The following is a 19,367-nucleotide window of genomic DNA, read 5'->3' on the forward strand; positions in this document are numbered from 1 at the left end:
TTATTGTAAAACTAACATCTGAGGTGATATCAGAGCCAGCACTTCTGGGACCATGTTTTGAGAACTACTGTCCTGCCATCTGCCAAGAGCTGTGTTAGCTGATGGTGGTGATAAGGTGATCTCTTCCCCCAAGAAGTTCATAGACTAGAGAAAGAAAGTGGTTAATGACAATGAAATGTGGTTCATAGTAAAATCAGAAACACAGAGCAGGGGCTATGTGTGCTACAGATGCCTGGTTGTAGGAAAGGACAGTTGAGCGAGTCCTAAAGGATGCATAGGGTTTCTCCAGATAGATAAGGGAGCCGTCAAGGACATTTCAGATACAAGGAACTATTTACTGAAAGGCCCAAATACAGTCTCAGAGATTTAGGTAAAATAAGACAGGTAGACAGATCGTAACAACAACAACAAAAAACCTAACCATACAAGTTAGGTATTACACTCCCCAAATAAGTGGAACAAACTGCTTTCTGGAAAATGAAAGCTTTTTAGAATCCCAAGGCACTGAGAAGTATCCGACTAAACCACAACTGTTTAATCAGTCTTCTGCCGTCCACTCACAGTCCTGCCTCTCTCTGCTTCCTCTGAATGCTTTATCGCTCTGCAGCTGCCCAGAGACAACTGTCCCCTCGTGGCTTATTGGGAAACCCAGATTTCACATAGTATCCTCCTGGCTAGCTCTCTAGTTCAGTGTCCGTGGAGCCTTCATATGGGCTGTAACATGAAGCAGGAATATTTAAGACTGGCTTATGGTCAGGCTTCCAGCAAGACAGCTGTTCCTCTGCAGAGCTGAGGTTCCTGGAGATCCCTGGGGTGCCCCCCTGCCCCAGTGAGCTGATAGAGCCCGGGGTTTCCTGAAATTTCCCGGGAGACTGTCAACCAGTGTGGACATAAGGAAAGCAATTCTCAGCCAGAATTTACAAGTTGACACAGAGACTTTGGAATAAAACTCCAAGTAGCCTGAGGATAGGAGAGTGTATTCTGGTGGGATTCCATTTCTCACTCAACTCAAAGAGAATAAAGCACTCCCCAAACTGAATGTACAAATTGATATTTTGTTCTCATCAGGTAACCAACCAGATTTTTAAAATAGGAGTCCATATGAGAAAAAGATGGGAGTAGGGTGTATGGCCCTGTGACAAACCACAGTACCTGATGATCTTTAAACAGCCCTGACCTCACGCAGAATATTTGTGGATGGAGGCATTTGATACACTGGGCACATCGCTTAACCCCTGTGTATCTCATTCCTCATGTTGTATAAAGTTAGGAGGTTGATTAGAGGGTCTTTTTCAACTCAACACTCTGTAATCTATGAGGACTGTAATGAAAGCTGCATCGCCCTTAGGCAGTGATCTCAGATGTAAGTAGAGGGTCATACCTTCAACATAGAAACATGAACTCTACTATCTTATACCTTTAAAGCAGCTTCAGGTCATGTGTAGACACTTCTAATTGGTCTCCCGTTTCTATTTTGTCTGTTCACCACACAGGAGCTTGAATGATAAGTTTAAAACATAATTCAGATCATATCATGCCCCTGCTTAGATCCCTTCTGTTGGTTTCCTACTATATGTAGAATTTAATCCAAACCCCTTACTCTGGCATACAAGGCCCTACGTGATCTGGCTTCCCACCTACCTCCAAACACATTGTACCACTCTCCAGCCAGGTTTGTTCCTTCCGGCTCATTTCCACCTCAGGCCCTTTGCACTTTCTGTTGCCTGTACCTGGAGTGATCTTCCCCTGGGCTCTGTGTTGCTGGCTCCTTCTCATCTGACTCTCAGGAAAATTTCCCTTCGCTCAACCTCTGGATGTAGTGTCCCTCCACCAAGTTTGAGGTTACCCCCCACCCCCCCCCCCGTTCCATCTATTACCTGTTTTGTTTTCTTCACTCTGCTTACCACTGTCTGCAACAATGTTTCCTTTCTTTCTAATCTTCTTGTTTATCATCTGTGTTGCTTACTTAGACTATAAATTCCCCAAGAGTAGGAACCTTGTCTGTCTGCTGCAATGCTGTTTCCCTAGCACCTTGGCACCTAATTGCTGCTAAGGAAATGTTTAAATAAGAGTGAATGAGGCAGCAAAAATCTAGCACTATCCAGCTAATTTAAATGCTCCTCCTATGGTCTTAGTGAGCTCTAAAAATGAGAATAAACTAGACAATTTTGATGGGAAAGCTCAAAAAGCCTTTACGTGCCTGATTAAATGGGCCTTCCTAATGAGGGATTTGCCACAGGTTGTACAGAGCTGGATTGTATATCTTTCTAGTCGTTTTTAAGGCCCTGAGATGTGCAAAAAGTTCAAGAGTACTGACAGCCTTCTCTACTCCTTTTTTATTTTCTTAAATTAGCTGCTTGTGGTTGTATTTTCCACTGTTGGGAAACCCGTTCTTAGATATGAAGACGTCTGCTTCTCTATGGAAATGGCCAAGACCAACTGTTACGTCCATCCCTTTGCAGATCCACCAGCTCAGTAATGGCTGAGTCCTCCACCCTCAGGTCCTGGTGTCACTTTTACCAAACCTTTAGTTCCCTCCCAGGAACCATAAAATAGTCTCCATTTTCTGGGTTTGTAGAATTTTTCACTAGATTTTGAGTTGCAGCTATCCTATTTTCCGTTCTCAGGAAATATCCCAGTTCCTTTAAAGGAGCTGCAAAGAGGCTTTATTTTTTTTACATAAAGAGGTTTATTTAGGAAGCTCTCCGCTAAATGAATCTGATCCAAAACTCGGGCCTAGAAACTACATTTTCTCCGGTGGCGTGACTGATGCCTCTGTGATGCTACTGGGATGGGCAGCGGCAGGAGTGGGGACTGTGAGAGGAGCTGTACTTGGAAGGAGGATGACTAATATTTCCCGTTTGTGCTATATGTCTAGCAATACCGAATAACATGGTTGCCATCCATAGGAAAAGCTTGGGAAACCTTTATTTAACTGCCTGCCTTGGCCCCACATGTATGTAGTGTCAATTGCTAAACTTTTATAAAGAAAAGCTAATGGCTTGTTAATATCAGCTACCACCTAGATGGTTCTGATTACTGTCCTAAGGAAAATTACTCATGGGTGGGTCAGGATTTCTTTGTTTTTTTAAGGTATGCTTTTTTTTTTTTTTTTTTTGGTAAGGAAGATTGGCTCTGAGCTAAGATCTGTTGCCAATCTTCCCCTTTTTTTCCTCTTCAAAGCCCCAGTACATAGTTGTATATCCTAGTTGTATGTCCTTCTAGTTCTTCTGTGTGGGACACCACCTCAGCATGGCTTGATGAGCAGTGTCTAGGTCAGCTTTCAGGATCTGAACCGGTGAACCCCAGGCCGCTGAAGCAGAGCGCGTGAACTTAACCACTAGGCCACCAGGCTGGTGCCTGGGTCAGGATTTCTAATCTGATTTTAGAAATATATATAGAAATCATATGAGCATTTGCCACTTAGTTTTATGAGCAAAATAGTTTTGATAAACATTATCCATACCGAGAACATCCAAGTTACTCTGTGCTTCTTAATCCATTACAGGATGAGTTAAGGGCAGGAATCACCAGTGAATAATGCCTCAAAGTTTGCTGATTTTTGGAAGAGTAGTACATCATCGCTTAGTACTGGTAGCAATGTTTAAGGTTCTTGTTTATCCCCATTTATCAATAATAGAACAATAGAATTTTTAAAGAAATATACTGGCTGTTCTCAGTACTAGAGGATAAATTCATTCAACGTACGTTTATTGTGAATGTATACAATATTCCCAATACTGAACCAGAACATATAAAGACTGTCTAAGGGCAGAGTTCCTTGGGGGTGTAAACCTAAGATTGGGACTGAGGGACAGTAAATAGCGAAGGAGCAAGTCCATGTACACAGAGGGAGGCCAACATCACAGAGGCAACAAAAGCAGCACTCCAGCTCCTCCCGTTTCTGGTATCCCTAAATTGCCTCCTTCAGCACTTCGTCTCCTAGGCCAAGAGTTATCAGCCTCTCCTTCACAACACCTCCGCCCCCATCCTTTTCTGACTCATTCTTTTCATTCTACTGAAGACATTTATCTTCACATCACACTCCCATGGGCATTCATAGGAGAGGCTGTGGGTTCTCCAGGAGATGTTAAGTCTGTCCAGTGGGGAGATGAATATGACAAATGTTTTTATCTGGCTGCTGGGGCCCTTGCTGTAGTTTACTGGTAAGACTGCTCAAGCCCCTCTACCTTCTGAGATGCCCCCTTGCCCCATGGGAAACTCACACATCCTTGTCACCCTAAAGGCTGCGGTGCCACACAGCTCCCCATCTCAGCCCTGCCGTCCCCTCTGTGCTCAGGCCAGTGCAAAGCCGGATCGGTCTGCTACCTGAGCAGATGTCCAACCCAGGAGAGCACTGCTGCTTCCCCCTCTTGCAGCAGCCCTCCGGGCTCTGTGAGCCACTTTCTTCAAGCACCCCCTGCCCTCCCTGGGAAAGCCTCTCCCTAGGAACACCCTCGCCTTCTCACAAAGCCGGGGTTGACTACTCCTTCTCCCTTTCCTGTCCTCCTCCTTAAGGGGCGTGGGACTGCCTGCCGTTTGTTCAGGGCTGTCTGTAGAAACCTTCACGCAGACGTAGTACCCCTGTCCTCAGCCTAGGACAGCAGGGAGAGCCCACCCGCAATCCTGAAACAGAGGCAACTCCCCCAAGAATTCTGCTGCTCTCTCCCACTTCAGAAGTGCAAATGAAAGTGTTATGTTTTAAACACTTCTGTTCTAGTTTTTTTTAAGTAAATCATTCATGAGCTTCTGTATTTTAACTCTTATTAGTAACAGAATTACTTAGAATGCCACCTCACCAGATTTGAGAATTTCTTTCCCTGAGAGCAGGGAAGTAGCTGCCAGGTCTATAAAATTAAACGATATATTAACAAATAAGGTGGTAGGGAGAAAAAACAATTCCACTTAAGTATATTAAAAATGGCTATTTGCCACTGAAAGATATTACAACTACCATCATTATGGTCTATCATCGCCATTATTTCATGAAAGAAGGACATTGTAGTAAAAAAGGGAGAACATAAACTCAGAATAAAATGGTAATTCTTTATATCTCAAGAAAAACAGGTTAATCTCTGAAAACTGAGGTTTTAGCTTTATGGAGAAATGTAAGGAATTGTTTCTATCTTCCTCATTTCACTGTAAACCAATAAAAACCTCATGAAAGCAGAGTTCTGAGGACAGGTCTTTGAGAGTGCTTATCGAGAGTCTTCAGTTCTGTGTCCTCAGCTCAAGGATAAACTGGGAGCTTTCCTTCAGAAACTGATCCCACTCATCCCAGAGCCTCCCAACCATCCCACAGGAGAGGAGGGGGCCGTGGGGCCTCTCCCAGATCAGTCCAAGGGCCCCCTGCAATTCATAGGACGACATCGTGCGAGAACGATGTGCTCAGCTAGTGCCAGCCCTGACTGCCATTCATGCGAGTGGGGGTCTGCCCTTTCACCTTTGTCTCTCAGGCTCCAAAGCTTCACAATAAACAGCACGAGAGGGGTTATCCTCCGATGTAATTCATCTTGAAGCCCGTTTAAAAGAGAACCAAAATATATATCAGTGTGAACACAGTTTCTTAACAGACAGCAGCATACAGTCTGTGGAATCAACATCCTCATTTTCACTATTTCGATTTGGATATAGGAGCGGGGAGGGTAGGAAGCTAATGCCTTTCCTTCAGCCCTGACGCCTGCATCCAGCTTTTCATTTGTCAGTACCTTGTTGACAGTTGATTTTCACAATGGGAAAGCCTTCTGATTTATAATCAGACTCCAGCCAAACCCTCCATTCCCAGACCTTCTAAGATGATCTTGTAAATTACAGCAGGGAGAACGAGAGGGCAAGCTGGCTCCCTTTAAACAACAGCCACAACCACGGGAGATAGGGAATGTTTCCAGAAGGATTTGTGCTTCCTTCAGTGGAGTTAGGAGAAATGTGGATTAAATACTTTTCATAACCAGCAGCTGTAATTATCAGAGAAATTTGAGGCAGTGTGACTTCTCACACAGCTGTATGAGCCATTTTCATACCGCGAAGTCCACTGAGGAAAAGAAGAGAGGGAATTTTATCCTTCCAATAACTACAATTTTGTATTGGTAAATCAAGCATAAAATTGGTAGTTGAAATGCTTCCAGGAGTCTTTGTTTAGAAATACCTTTATCCATCTATATTTTGTCTGAGTCTAGCTTTTCTAACTACTGTCATTCCAGGAGATGGAGTGTTCCGTGTGCCATGTTACTATTACTGTCCCCAAAACGTGCTGCTATTGAATGCTTGCTGAGTGCTCTTAGAAATGGCAAGACCATAACTTAGCCTGACAAAACCGTCTTTGGGGTTAGATGACATTATTTGACTGAGACTCTTATTTGCCTCTCAGTAACGTCCACTGTTTGTCTTTTTAATTCAGGCATCATATCAACGTTTCTTCACGTCCATCCTTTTGGAGCCAATATAGAGTATCTCTGGTCATACATGCAGCAGCTGGACTCCAAGGTAAATGTCTTTTCTGGAGCGGCCTTGCATTGCTGAAATTGAGCGTGCCGATCGCTGGCTGCAGGCGCACCCTGCGGCAGCTGCGTGAGGGACATAATCACTCCTCCTCCTTCATAGGAACCTCGGTTTTCGGCAGATCGTTGTCTTCCTTCCACTCACTTTTGTCTTTGTAGAAAGAAAAGCCGTTATCTAAAATGACAACGACCTTCAGCAGAGGCCAAATTACTTTGAAAAGCGTATGAGGGACTTCAAATTGCAGGTTGGCTTGAAAGTTCCCAAAACAAGGGAGAAATCAGGTCAGGATGGCTAATGGGGCATTATCCTTAGAGCTATTCTCACAGGATTCTGTGTTAAGAACTCCACACAATAGAGGAAAAATCACCCCAAATAACATAGAGATCTGATATGACTCTCAAGAAAACTGTATTAATGGTTGTTTTTCAGCATTATTCTCTAAGTGGAAGAAATGACTGCAGAGTTCTTCTCAGCTGTGCTCCTCAGGGTCACCCTCCGGGTTGGCACGTCACTCCTCATTCCTCTGAGGCTCAGTCTTTCTCATCTGCAAATTAGCTATACTCCTAGCCCTTTGCAGTGTTTGTGTGCCCAAGGAGAAGGGAGAAAAAGAGCTCAATTTATGTATTGAATCCTAGTGAACAAGGGGGGCCCCTGTCGAAATAAAGTGATGTCATTAACCAGTACTGCCTGGGGAAGCTGGAAGGGGATGGACACAGAAGCAAAACAGAGAAGCTAGGCCTGTCCTTGAGTAGCTGGCTAAATGTCCTGCTGGGGAGGAAAATGGGAATAAGAAGCTCTTCCACCGAGCACAGCGCAGTGCATGGAATTTGTAGGACGAGGCCCACAGCCCGCAGTTGTATGAGCTGAATACACATAGGTCATTTTCAATTTTCAGTGGTCAGGATCAATGAAACTACTATACCGTGCTCTTATTTTAATTCAAATAATTCAAATAAGATCATGATCTTACCAATTCATGATCCCACAACTGCTTGCCCTTTCTAATGGGTCTTATACTTCCCCTTTGAGACAAGTCATCCAGAACAAAATTATTCTTCAGTCATGGAGATTCATGCCCTTTCGTTCCCACACAGCTGGTGATCAGGTAGACCAAAGCAGAGAAAGGGAATGAGGAGACGGTAAGACTTGTGAAGTTCGGAATCATGTTATTGTCTTCTTTGTGGCCTCCCCTCACGTGGACAGGGAGGTAACAGAAAATGCTCACGTTAACGCAGACGAAATGAGAAGGACAAGCTATACAATGTCACTTTGTGGAAATAAAGCTTTGAAGGGCTTCTTGGTCTTTTTTCCTTCGCCAATATCATTCTTCCTTAATATCACCACTACCTTTGCCTGGACCATTAAACCAAACACTGCTTGCACCGATGGGCTTGGCCTAGAATAAGCCCTCAAGAAATGATTCCTGTTGTCGCTCTTGTCCTTCCTCTCATATTGCTGACATTTCTTTCCTTCCCTTTCTGCAAATCCCAAGTGGGAAGGCTTTGTTGAGAAGCAACTGTTGTTTTAGTATGAGCTGAAATGGCCAAAGAATCCACTTGTTTTTTATCTAAGAATTTCAGGCCTCTCGTCTCCTCTGCCCCATCAGTGGAGGTCAATGATCTGCACATCTGTGAGATGTGTGTGTGAGTTCTCACACATGCGTGTGCATGCATGTGCACGTAAAATCACCTGGGCAGTTAAAAATGATGAATTATTTTGGTGAGGTGGAAGCTCTTGTTCTAGTCGTACTCTCAGGACAGTGTCCATCATCCATTTGCTCAGGTGAGGTTTGTGTGGTCTCCTTTATCGGTCTCTGAGGAAAGAACCCACACACCTGGTTCTGGCGATGAGATGATGGTCCTTTCCGGAAGGAATTGAATCAAGGAGAATTCCATTTCACCTCAGACTGGTACTTTTATTTTAGAAGATAATGCAGAAAGTATTTCCCTCCAGAGGAAATACACAGGGCCTGCCCCAGACAGCCCTCCATGGCCTGACTGAAATGCTCAGTAGAGCTGTCAGATTTTTTCTCATGCCTGTGGTAAAAAAATATATCAAAAAAGTGCTCTGACTTAAACTCCTGGGTACCAGGGATTGGACCAAATATTCTTTCCATCCCAGTGAGGCTGAAAAGATAGTTAGACTTTTTAATCCAGAGAGCAAATTATTGCTCTGTACTGGAATTCCACATCCTCAGGGCTTTAAGCAGAAAACAAATGAGAGGTTTGCCCTCTAAGCATCCACGAAGGCCTCGTCCTTGCATCAGCTGCCCCGAGGCTCAGAATCCTGCAGCCACGGACAGCCATTGATGCTGAGGCTTTCCGGTGCAGCGGCCTGGTGTGCCTGCCTCTGATCAATCAGAATGAACTGAGTGTCACCTGGCCCCCACAGAGTTTTGGTTAATGTTGCATTAAGGCAGTGGATTCTGCCTGGCCTCCGCAACACAGGGGGTTTGCTGACTGTAGTGGGACGGCTTTTTAAAATTTCCACTTAGAACAACACGGTTCCTTGAGATTGGACAGCATCACCATTGCCACAGTTGTTGTAAGATAGCATTTAGATTCTGCCTACCCCAGTGCTGATGAGAGCAAGGAAAGCAGGCTCAGTCCGGCCTTAATGGAGCTGTTTTTATTAGGATTTTCCCAAAGGCCATATATGTGGATAAGAATGATTAGAAGTGGAAGAGAGACAGGAATTAATTTAAATTATGCTGGGCATGTAAATTGTACATGGCTCCCTAAAACTGTGTAGCCCAATAATAGGCCATTTTCCAGTTAAATATTCCTCCTGCTCTTGATAATGATATTTGCATATTTTTTTCTTCTCAGTCTCTTCTAAACCACTCACTCTCATTTACTCAGCTCTCTTGCATTGGAAACATATGACCAAGTCAGGAAGAGTCATTCAGAGGAAGATAGGGCAAGGGTGGTGGGGGGAGATGGCTTCCTGAAGTTTTGCTGAGTCAAAAATTGTGCCCTGGGCACAGGCAGGTAAGCTCTTCAGAATAAGCAACACTATCTTGAAAATGGTTTCTGATCGATACACAGAATCTCCCATATCAGCCCCGAGCCATTAAGCCCAGTTGCTGATCCTAGGCAGCAAAGAAGTCACGTTTGAGTTGAGCATTAGCAGATGAATATTTCCTATCTTACAGTCAAGAGGATGGATTCCTCTCTCTTCCCCTAGTTTATGTATTCTTTAGGAGACAAAGACCCAGTCATCCAAGTGTGCCTGGCTGCCCCCCTACATACCTGCAGCCTCTTCCCTAGGCCTACTAAATGGAAGACTTGATTCTAAAAACCAGACTCAACATAGTGTAGCCGTAGATGCTGGAGGATTTAGAAAGACCTGCCATTTTGGCATGAGAACACTGTTGGTGATGGGCTTGGGTGCTCATGGGCATGTGCACATTTCTCATCAGAGGAGCAAATGACGTGCATTTCTGACTAAAATCTTACCTCTGGAAACACGAAATTAAAATATCTTGTCAATTCCAAGGAAATTCAAATCAGCCTTAATTGTAGAGCATTCTTTCCCAGATTATAGTTAGGCACCAAGTATGGATAAAAACATTCCCAATAGGGTTTGTAAGATTGCCCACCCGAATAATCTTTAATATTATGTATATTCTGGTGTTCTCCTAAATAGCCTCTGTCACAGTATGTTAATGAGTGAATGAGTTTTCTGTTGCTTAGGCTGTAATGACTGTGTTTTTTAGATATCACAGCACCTCTAGAGAGCATATGACATATGAAGTATAGGAGGTAACTACTTCCGTTTGGCTACATAAAGAATAAAAAGGAGTTGCTCAGCCACAGGGAGAGAAATTGACAAGGTTACAGGGAACCCAGTGGATGCTCGGATAATTCACTGCTTTTCACATACCCTGCACTGTCCGGGGGACTAGGAGAGTGGAGGATGGCCAGGACACAAAAGAAATCTAAGAAAGAAACTTGCTCTCAAAAAACTTGTAGTCTAGTTGAGGAAATGGTATAATATCTATGAACTAACTTGAGAATCAGACGTGAACTAATGAAGTGCTAAATTGGGCAGGCAGATATTTAGTGAAATAGGAGTTGGAGAAGGGCGAAATATGTCCAAGTCATGATTAACAGGAGGTATCCTTGAGTCTATGCTTGTTCTGGTGGCTTCCCTCTGAGGTCCTTTAGCTATCAGTGCCGCATTTCTTCCCTTTCTCCTCCTTCTCCCTTCTTTCCTGGCTGCCTTCTCTCATTTTCCATCCAGAGCCTTTCTTTTCTCTTTCCAATTCTTCCATTCCTTCTTCCAATTCCTTCTATTTATCTTCTTCTTTCTTTCTTTTCTTTTCCTCTTCCCTCCTTTCCTTCCTCCCTGTTCCTCTTCGCTCCAGTTCTTTCCTTTTCTCTTCCTAATTCCCCACTTATTTATCTTCTTTCCTTCTTCCTCCCATACTTCCTCCTTTGTGTCCTTCCTCCCTCCCTCCCCTCCCTCCTCTCCCCATCCACGTTCTGTATTTCTCTCTGCAAATGTTTATTGCAAGGTGCCTATGTGCTGACACCGTGCTTTGCCTAGGGATATGAAGAGTGAACAAGATTTAAGTGTGCACTGAAGTCTAACAGTCAGTTTATCCTATGGAAAGAAATCTGGTTTTACAATTGGCTTGCCTGACTCTCCAGCCTCGACAAAGCCTATACCAGTGTCTTTTCAGTGCCTGAAATGAGAACCCGTCATCACTCAGCTTCCCTTGCCTGACTGGTGTGGGACGTGGAGCCAACTATCCCGATAATAAAATTGATTTATGTCTGCCTGGGTCAATTTATACATGTGCTGAGAGGCCTGGCAAGGAGGCAGGGGCCTTGGACTAGAATCAGCACTTCAGAAAATAATTCAAGCAGATCTTACAAATTACCTCTGCAGCGTTACCACCACACAAAGCCCCTTGGTTACACTGAGCCTTTATTTCTTCTCATCTTTTCTTTTCTTTTTTTAATTAGAGCAAATCAATCCTTTCTAAAAGAATAAATGTTAGACTTAGAAAATTTTAAACAAAACAGGGGTAGGGGGACCACTGACAACATCAAAGACATATATACAGACCACTAATTTCTTGGAGCAAAAGCCAGCAGGATAAGAGAGTGATAAAAGCATCATGTTTATGACAATCTTCCCCACTTTCTGGAGCACCAAATGCTTGGTATATGGGAGAATGATATTTCACTGTCACAGCATGTGTTTCTACCTGTATTGTAATGCCACACAGAATTCTCCTAACCACATGTATTTGATTCTCCGCATAGTATTTTTGTGAGAGAGGGACTGCAGTGCTGTGAAAGCAGGGCTAGATTCAGCATCAGAGGCCCTGCACCAAGTTCTAGCCCCTCCACTCACCAGCTGGGCAAGTAAACAGCCATCCCTGGCCCCAGGGTTCCATCTGTGACAAACAGGAGCCTAGAGAGAATCCCTGACCTCAGAAGGGATTCAGGGAAGGGAATCCTGCACAATTGATGAGGAAATGGGTAAATTTCACTCTGAGCTCAGCCAGTGAGGTCTTGGTGCTTCGTTTTATGTGATGATGCCATGACTGGTTCAGTTCTCAAGACCAAGAAATTATTGGTAGGAAATGAAGGCTCTCAGCTAAATTCCAGAGCATTTCCTTAAAGGTGTTTATTTCTCATGCCAGAAGAAAGATCAAGGAGAACCTGCTTTTAGGTTAGTTTGATGGTTTTTAAACCTTTTCCCAACCTGACAAAATTAACCTGTACGACATTACATTTCGGGATTTTTAAAACTAATTCAAGAGAAAATTCAATTTGCCCTTCTTTTTCACCTTATGGCCAAAGAACTTTTACTTTACAAATATCTTCATTTACTTTAATTCTGTTTTCTTCTCCTCCCTATAAATAATTTGTCAGCTCTTGTAATTTTGCCATCATCCTCTGTAAAATGGGTTTTTATGGGTTACTGTATATATTAAATGACTTAATTTATGAAAAGTATTCCGAACAGTATCTGGCACACAGTAAGTGCTATTAAGTTTTGGTTCTCCTTTGTTTTGTGTTTCGAAGTACACAAAAGACCTCTCACGTTTTCTCAGTTTGAGATCTCGGCAAAAACCTGGTGGACATGTTACCCCACAAAGTAGGGGTTCTCTGCCCAAAGCCAATTAAAAAATACCATTAATACAGCATCAGCTTTTGAGAAAAGGAAAGGCTTTATTGTGAGGTTGACCGGCAAGGAGATAGGAGTCAGAGCTCTCCAATCTGTCTCCCTCCATCCAGGGCTTGGGGGAAAATTTATGGAATGAAGGGCAGAGCAGTCTGAATGGTGGAGAGAGATGATTGAAGGTAAGGAAAAGTGAGGTAATTGATGACCTGCGCAAGTTGTAGTCAAGCTTCACGCCTCTTTATAGGATGCATGTTCACAAAATAGCAGCATTACCATGACCTGAGGGTGGAGTTTTTGACATCAAAAAGGTCACCTATTGGGCATTTGTGCAGGCCCAGTTGATGGGTTGGTGGTCTCAACTGGCCTGAACTGGACAAGGGGTGGACTCTCAGTTCCTGAAAAACAACTCTTAATTACTCTACTGATAAGATGGGCTCAGTTCAAATTGGTCCTCTAGTGGATCTGTGGTTACAGACAGGTGAATTTTAAATGCCTCGCCCAAAGACCAGTGCTAATATAGGGCAGGACCAGCACTCAAATCCAAGTACTGAGAGCATTCAGTGAGTTTTTTCCCAATTGCTTTGTCTTGCAAATGAGAACACACCCAAAGAGATTAAGTGATTTAGACAGTGAAACTGGTTAATGATCATGCCATGATTAGACTCCAAATCTTTTGCCTCTACATTTCTTTCTTCCTGCAGGTGAGGGGTTTGTTTGCTTGTTTAATGAGCTTTCTGATGAGATCAGTGCATGTAAAGCGCTTACTCTGTGCCCACAGTGATGACTCAGGAAGTGTAGCTACATCTCTCCTGCTGCATGCCACCTTCTGCTTCCTTTGAGGTTGAAGTCTAGGCTCAGGTCACAAGACACCTTGGAAAACAAGATTCCCTATGATTTGCTTGCTGTTTTGGTGAATGGTTCATGTGGGGTGCTCAAGCATTAGCGTATGAATGTGTACAAGCTGGTTAAGTTGGGAATTTTCAGTTTTATGCTGTTGATGTGGATATCCCTCTAAAGTAGTATTCGTCACAGAAGAGCCTGCCCTCCAGTACACAGAGCCCTCCCCCGTGGTCCCCACCCATGAACAGAGAAGCAGTGACTAAGAGGATTATTTCCCAACCTCACTCCACACTCCCCGACCCCCTGTGGTGGTTGGCACCATTTGTTAAGAACAAGGGCAGAGAGCCTGGATCTGCACCCCAGCTCCACACTTACTGCCTGGGTTACCCTGCACCAGGTACCTAATCTTTCTGGACCTCAGTTTCCTCATTTGTAAACTATTCGCTCTCTTAGGAGAGAGTGGTGAGAATTAAAGAAAGTGTTTTCCGAAGAGTCTGGCAAGGAAAAAGTTCTCAGTGATTATGAGTTGATATGCCTTTTAAAACCCGCGGTGGGGCTGCTGGGTTGGGATTGCCCAACCTGACCCCAGCTGGCCTCCTGCATAGACATTATCTTTAGATCAGATCTTTATTTGACCCTCAAGAATTCAGCTTTCTCTCTCCTCAATGAATAGCACAAGGCTTCTTCTCTACTTTTCCTAGGGAGGTGATAGTTATGCTGGAAACAAGCCTGTGGTGGGCTGGCTTTTACCTCAATCTGTCACCTTTTCTATGGCTTCTGCTTGATCTGGGGAAGGACCACTCATCTCAGGGGTATCAGTTGAATTTGACTGTGGACTGGAGTCTAACATAGATTACCTGTGCTGTCCTCGTCCCGAAAGAAAGAAGGGAGCTTGTTAGGAGGATAACTTGGCCTCATAGAGCTTAAGGAAAATTGCCTTCTGGACCAACTCAAAACTGGGTTTGACCACATACCTCTCTGTACTCGTTTCCTTTGGTTTATCTGCACAGAGCTTGACGCATCCGCCACAAAAGGTTTGATATTAGTGTGTTGTATTCTGCCAGCATTGATAAATCGGTGTATATAGAAAGCGTATTGGTCCTAGGCACTGTGTTACGTTTTACATGTAATCCTCACAATTACACAGAGAGAGACATCGTTATTTCTGTTGTACACGTGAAGAAACTGAGAATTATCGCTGTTAAATGACCCACCCAAAGTCACACAGCTTGCCTGAGGCACAGCCTAGATTAAAAACCAAACCTGTCTAGTTTAAGTCCCCATTCTTAACCCAAATATGCTTGAGTGTAAGAATTACCTTGGGTGATTGTTAAAAATAGATTATCTGGGGCTGGCCCTGTTTCCTAGTGGTTAAGTTTGGTGCACTCCGCCTCAGCAGCCGGGGTTCACAGGTTAGGATCCTGGGCATGGACCTACACCACTCATCAGCCATGCTGTGGCGGCAACCCACATACGAAACAGAGGAAGATTGGCAACAGGTGTTAGCTCAGAGTGAATCTTCCTCAGCAAAAGAAAACAAAGATTATCTGGGCTACCCCCTAGATTGGCTGAATCAAAGTCTTCAGAGAAGAGGCTAGAGAATCTATCTTTTTAACAAGTACCCCAGGTGATTGATGTTTTAAAAACGCACTACACCCCTACTTCTTCACCTGCAGCTGTTGACAATCCTGGGGAGCACACCAATCCCCAGGTCCCAACCCACATGCAGTGGGTCCTTCCCAAGTTCTGTCTTGGATAAGACACTTCTGTAGTTCACTCAGTTTTCTCAGCTATAAGATGGAGATAGATCATATTTGCCCCTCATATCTCATAGGAGTGTCGTAGGAATGAAATGAGGGTGCTGGTGAGGGTGCTTCACACAGTGCTCCCTGAAAGAAAATGTACTTTCAAAATCACTATGAACCTTTCAATAACCTGTTTAATAGGCTTTTGTGGGTTGACCTGGAGTCTAATAATCCGTTTAACATGGTTTTATGGGAAAATGCATTCAGGTTTCAAAATAATTCACACAGAAATGTTAGAATACAATTGATTTCAACTTTCAGGACTGCCTCTATCTAAAGTTTTGTATTGGAGGCCCAGGAATATTGAATATATCTATCATGTGAAATCTTTTCCATGTGAGTATTGAATGAACAGTTGATTTGACTTCCTGGTCTCTTTGGTCTCTCTTTAAAATGAGTGTTAATATTGTTAAATGGAAAGTATAGACTGTAAAATGATATCTATACAGTGATTGTACCTTGAAAAATAATAATAGATCTGAGTCATTGAACATTTCTATGTGCCCAAATCTGTGCTAAGCTGGTAGTCTGCACACATCCTTATTAAGTGTTGTTATTCCCACTTGCTGAGGCTTAGAGAGACTGATTATCTTGGTAGGAGTCATTTAGCTCATAACAATAGTAGATACAGGATTCAAACAAAAACGTCAGGTCCCAATTCCAGGGTCTTAGCTGCTTTGCTACATGAGATCCCCATGCACACACATGGATTAGGATGTCACCACAGGAAAGCAAGAGCAATGGCTGTGTTAGAGCAGAAGGATTATGGTTGATTTGTTCTTTATTTAAGAATAAATGAATTATTGGTATAAAAATTTATGCAATAAAGAAAAATTGGGAGAAGAAAAAAATTGCCTTAAACAAATCTACCTGGATTTTATGACTGGATATTGAGACTTCTATGGCTGTAGGTTTTGGGTTTCATTTCTATTGTTAAACCTTCATGATCTTCTGGTCCCTGTGAAAGCTAAAGGAAGAGAAAGAAGTTAAGGTGGCAAGAAATCTACCCGCATGCCCTCGGCCCTCACTGAGCTGGATAAAAGTGCTGCCCTTGATAGAACAGGATGAGGGCGCAGTAGCTTTCCAGGAGTGGTAATGAATTTGCTCTGAGCCTCGTTAAGTCCCATCCCATCTCCTTTTGTATCAAGGGAGGGCGGTTCAGGCGTGACGCTGCCAGGAAGGTAGCCATCCACATGAAGGGCGAACCTGGAACTTTCCACCCATTGTCTCGTGCTCGGGATGACAAGGATAATCACATTCAGCACTTACGTCGTGCTCCTCTTATAAGGACATTACTTGACAGCCAAGTAGAAATCTACACATGTTGTCTGTCTCTCTGGGAAAGCATTTCCCTACCTAACCCCTGGTCTCCTTTCAGATGAGTCCCTTTCCCAAAGTGATTTCTCTTCCTTTCTAACAGATATCTGCAAACGAAATCGAAATGCTTTTGATGAGGCTGCCACGCATGTTTAAACAGGAATTCACAGGTGTGGGAGCAACGCTGGAGAAAAGATGGAAGTTGTGTGCCTTTGAAGGAATTAAAACTACCTAACTGTGAAGAGCAAAAAGATCTCTGGAAAATAACCCGCCTGAACCTGGCCAGGGCTGTGCAGCGTGAGCGCAGGAGGTGTCGGGTTGGCCCAGCTCGGGACCTTGGTGGAGCCCGCAGAGCCTGACTTTAGTTCCATCCGTGGCGTTCTCTTGTGAGTGGAAATGTAATTGTGTACCAGTTCCCTAAAACAAACAAAGCTTCATACTGTGACAGATCTATTTCCTATGAAAACCAATGATTCCACAGTCATAATGATGGCAAAATCTTAAAATATGCTACATTTGAGAATAGCTCGCCAAGCAAAATATTTAAAATTAATGATGGTGTAGCAATGGTTGTTGCTAGACTACAGAGTTGTATATGTAATGTATAGCTGAAATCATTCAATGACATTTTCCTGAAAGTCTTTCTGTTTCAGTAAAAAAAGAAAAATGTAATTTTACAGTGAGGAAAAGATCATACCAAAAGAAAACTTGAATATGTGTCTCAACATTTATTGTATTTTGTAAATTAAGTTATATGCTGTTCCAGGGACTTTTGCCTTATTGAGGAGGCAGAAAATGTGATTGGACTCCTTGAGAATGCTTTATCAAGAATATTATTTTTCTAATGTAACAATTCTCCATCATAAGTTCTTTTAACATGGACTGCATAACAATTTTCATAAAATGTAAATAAAGGGAAAACTAGTGCTACTGTCTTGTACTTGGTATGTAATATTCAGGTTTATGCATCAAAATAAACATTCAGTAAATATTCCTGTTACAAATTTTATAGCAAAGATATTAATTTTTTTCAATAAATATGACTTCTACCATGTTTGTTTTGCAAATTATTCTTTCATATATTTTAATTCTTCCTTGAGAAACCTTTCTCACATTATTGTCACATCTCATATCCCATCGTTTTTAAATGATTAAATGCATGAGTGACATGAAAAGACATGACATAATTTCAAATAGGAATATATAAAAATTGTGGAGTGGAAAGTACTAAGAAAAAGAGATTATACAGCATTAGAGTAGATACTGTTTGAAAATACCAAGATATAGCATCCAAATAAAATCAACATAAATGTTTTGCGTTGTGTCCTCTTGGGCAGGTACAAAATAGCCAATTAGTTAATATTATTAATTCCTGGATTGATTTATTTGTATGTTTGCTGGAAAACATATAAGTTAGAAAAAGAATTGACTCTTGGACCAACAATTTAGACAAAATTTGGACTTCCTCTGTTTCTTTTAATTACAAGTAGTATAGAGCTTTAAATTATATCTCCTTCCTGCTTTCTTACATAAGAATCATAAAAAAGGCAAGTATTCAAGATATTACTTTTACCCGGTGGCACAGTGGTTAAGTTCACACATTCCGCTTCTCGGTGGCCTGGGGTTCGCTGGTTTGGATCCCGGGTGCAGACATGGCACCGCTTGGCAAAAGCCATGCTTTAGTCTTTCTCTCCTAAATCTACCCAGTAACGGATCATGGTTCTTGGATTCCGAGAATAAGCAGAACATTGAAGGTCGGCAGATCCTCATAACCAGGCCCCACCGGGCCTTTCCTGCTTTCTGTTTCACTGCCTCCCTGAATAGGACTGAGATTTTTTGCTTTTCTGCTTTTGCTCATATCTTCCTATCCAAATGAAATGACCTTACTCACGTCTAGTTATCACAATTCTACACAGCCTTAAGAGGAAAATGCAAAGACCTCCTCCTCCATGAGGTTCTCCTCATCCCCTAGAAAAAGTCATTTCTCCTGCCTCTGCACAGCCATCCCACACTATTTCTTAAGGCACTTACTGCCCAGCTGTCTTTGCCTCATCTCCCTACCAGACTACAAGCTCGTTGAGGGATCTGGGCACATCTCATTTACTTTAAATTATTTCTCAAAGTGGTTTTGCTTATAAATGTTTAGAAAGAAGGGCAGAGAATGAAACAAGATATTTTTCTGCCTCCAGGGACCAGTTAGTTTATACACAAGGGGAAAAAATTACAAAATATTGGAAAAGGTTGCAAATATCTTAGATCCAAGATACCAAGACAGAAAGTGTGAGCGATAATGTACTGCATATTATTGAAATACTCAGAGCAACCCGATTCATTCTCAAAGTTCAAACCCAGCTCAATTATCAACTCTTCTATGAAGCCCTGTTCCCCTTAGGAGCCTCCTCTCCTGAGTTCCCACTACTAGTCATTATATTTCTACTGCAGCCTTTATTGTGTATCTTAATCACTTGTGGATGTGGCTGTCTCTCCCAGTCCTGCAGGCTGGAAACCTCCCTTACTCATCCCTCTAGTCCCTCAGTCTGATATGAAATACCATGACTTTTAAATAAATATTTATAGAACCAAATGAATTAATGAACCAAATGAATGAAAGAAGAGCCCACACAGGAACGTTCTGAATTTGTTGAATCAAAGCATGTTGAGATATTACGTCCGGTAATAGATGCTAGAATTTTCTGCCTCTCAGTTGTAAGATCTTGGTAGAAATATCACCTTCTTTTTAAAAATTTTTTCATTGTGGTAAAA

The 19,367-nt window shown here is 42.7% G+C and overlaps 1 protein-coding gene across 34 annotated transcripts in view; it reads left to right on the plus strand.

The window, feature by feature from the left end:
- ENOX1 (ecto-NOX disulfide-thiol exchanger 1) overlaps nt 1-17,658 on the plus strand; it is a 536,733-nt gene extending 519,075 nt beyond the window's left edge. For all 34 annotated transcript variants that reach the window (XM_070239807.1, XM_023621638.2, XM_023621635.2 and 31 more), the window contains 2 exons: nt 6,398-6,483; nt 16,708-17,658. In XM_070239807.1, coding sequence (XP_070095908.1) covers nt 6,398-6,483; nt 16,708-16,839 — 218 coding nt within the window. In that variant the 3' untranslated portion in view covers nt 16,840-17,658. The remainder of the gene's footprint in view (nt 1-6,397; nt 6,484-16,707) is intronic.
- Nucleotides 17,659-19,367: the final 1,709 nt, after the last annotated feature.

This window comes from Equus caballus, chromosome 17, assembly GCF_041296265.1.
Source record: "Equus caballus isolate H_3958 breed thoroughbred chromosome 17, TB-T2T, whole genome shotgun sequence".
Lineage (NCBI taxonomy): Eukaryota > Metazoa > Chordata > Mammalia > Perissodactyla > Equidae > Equus > Equus caballus.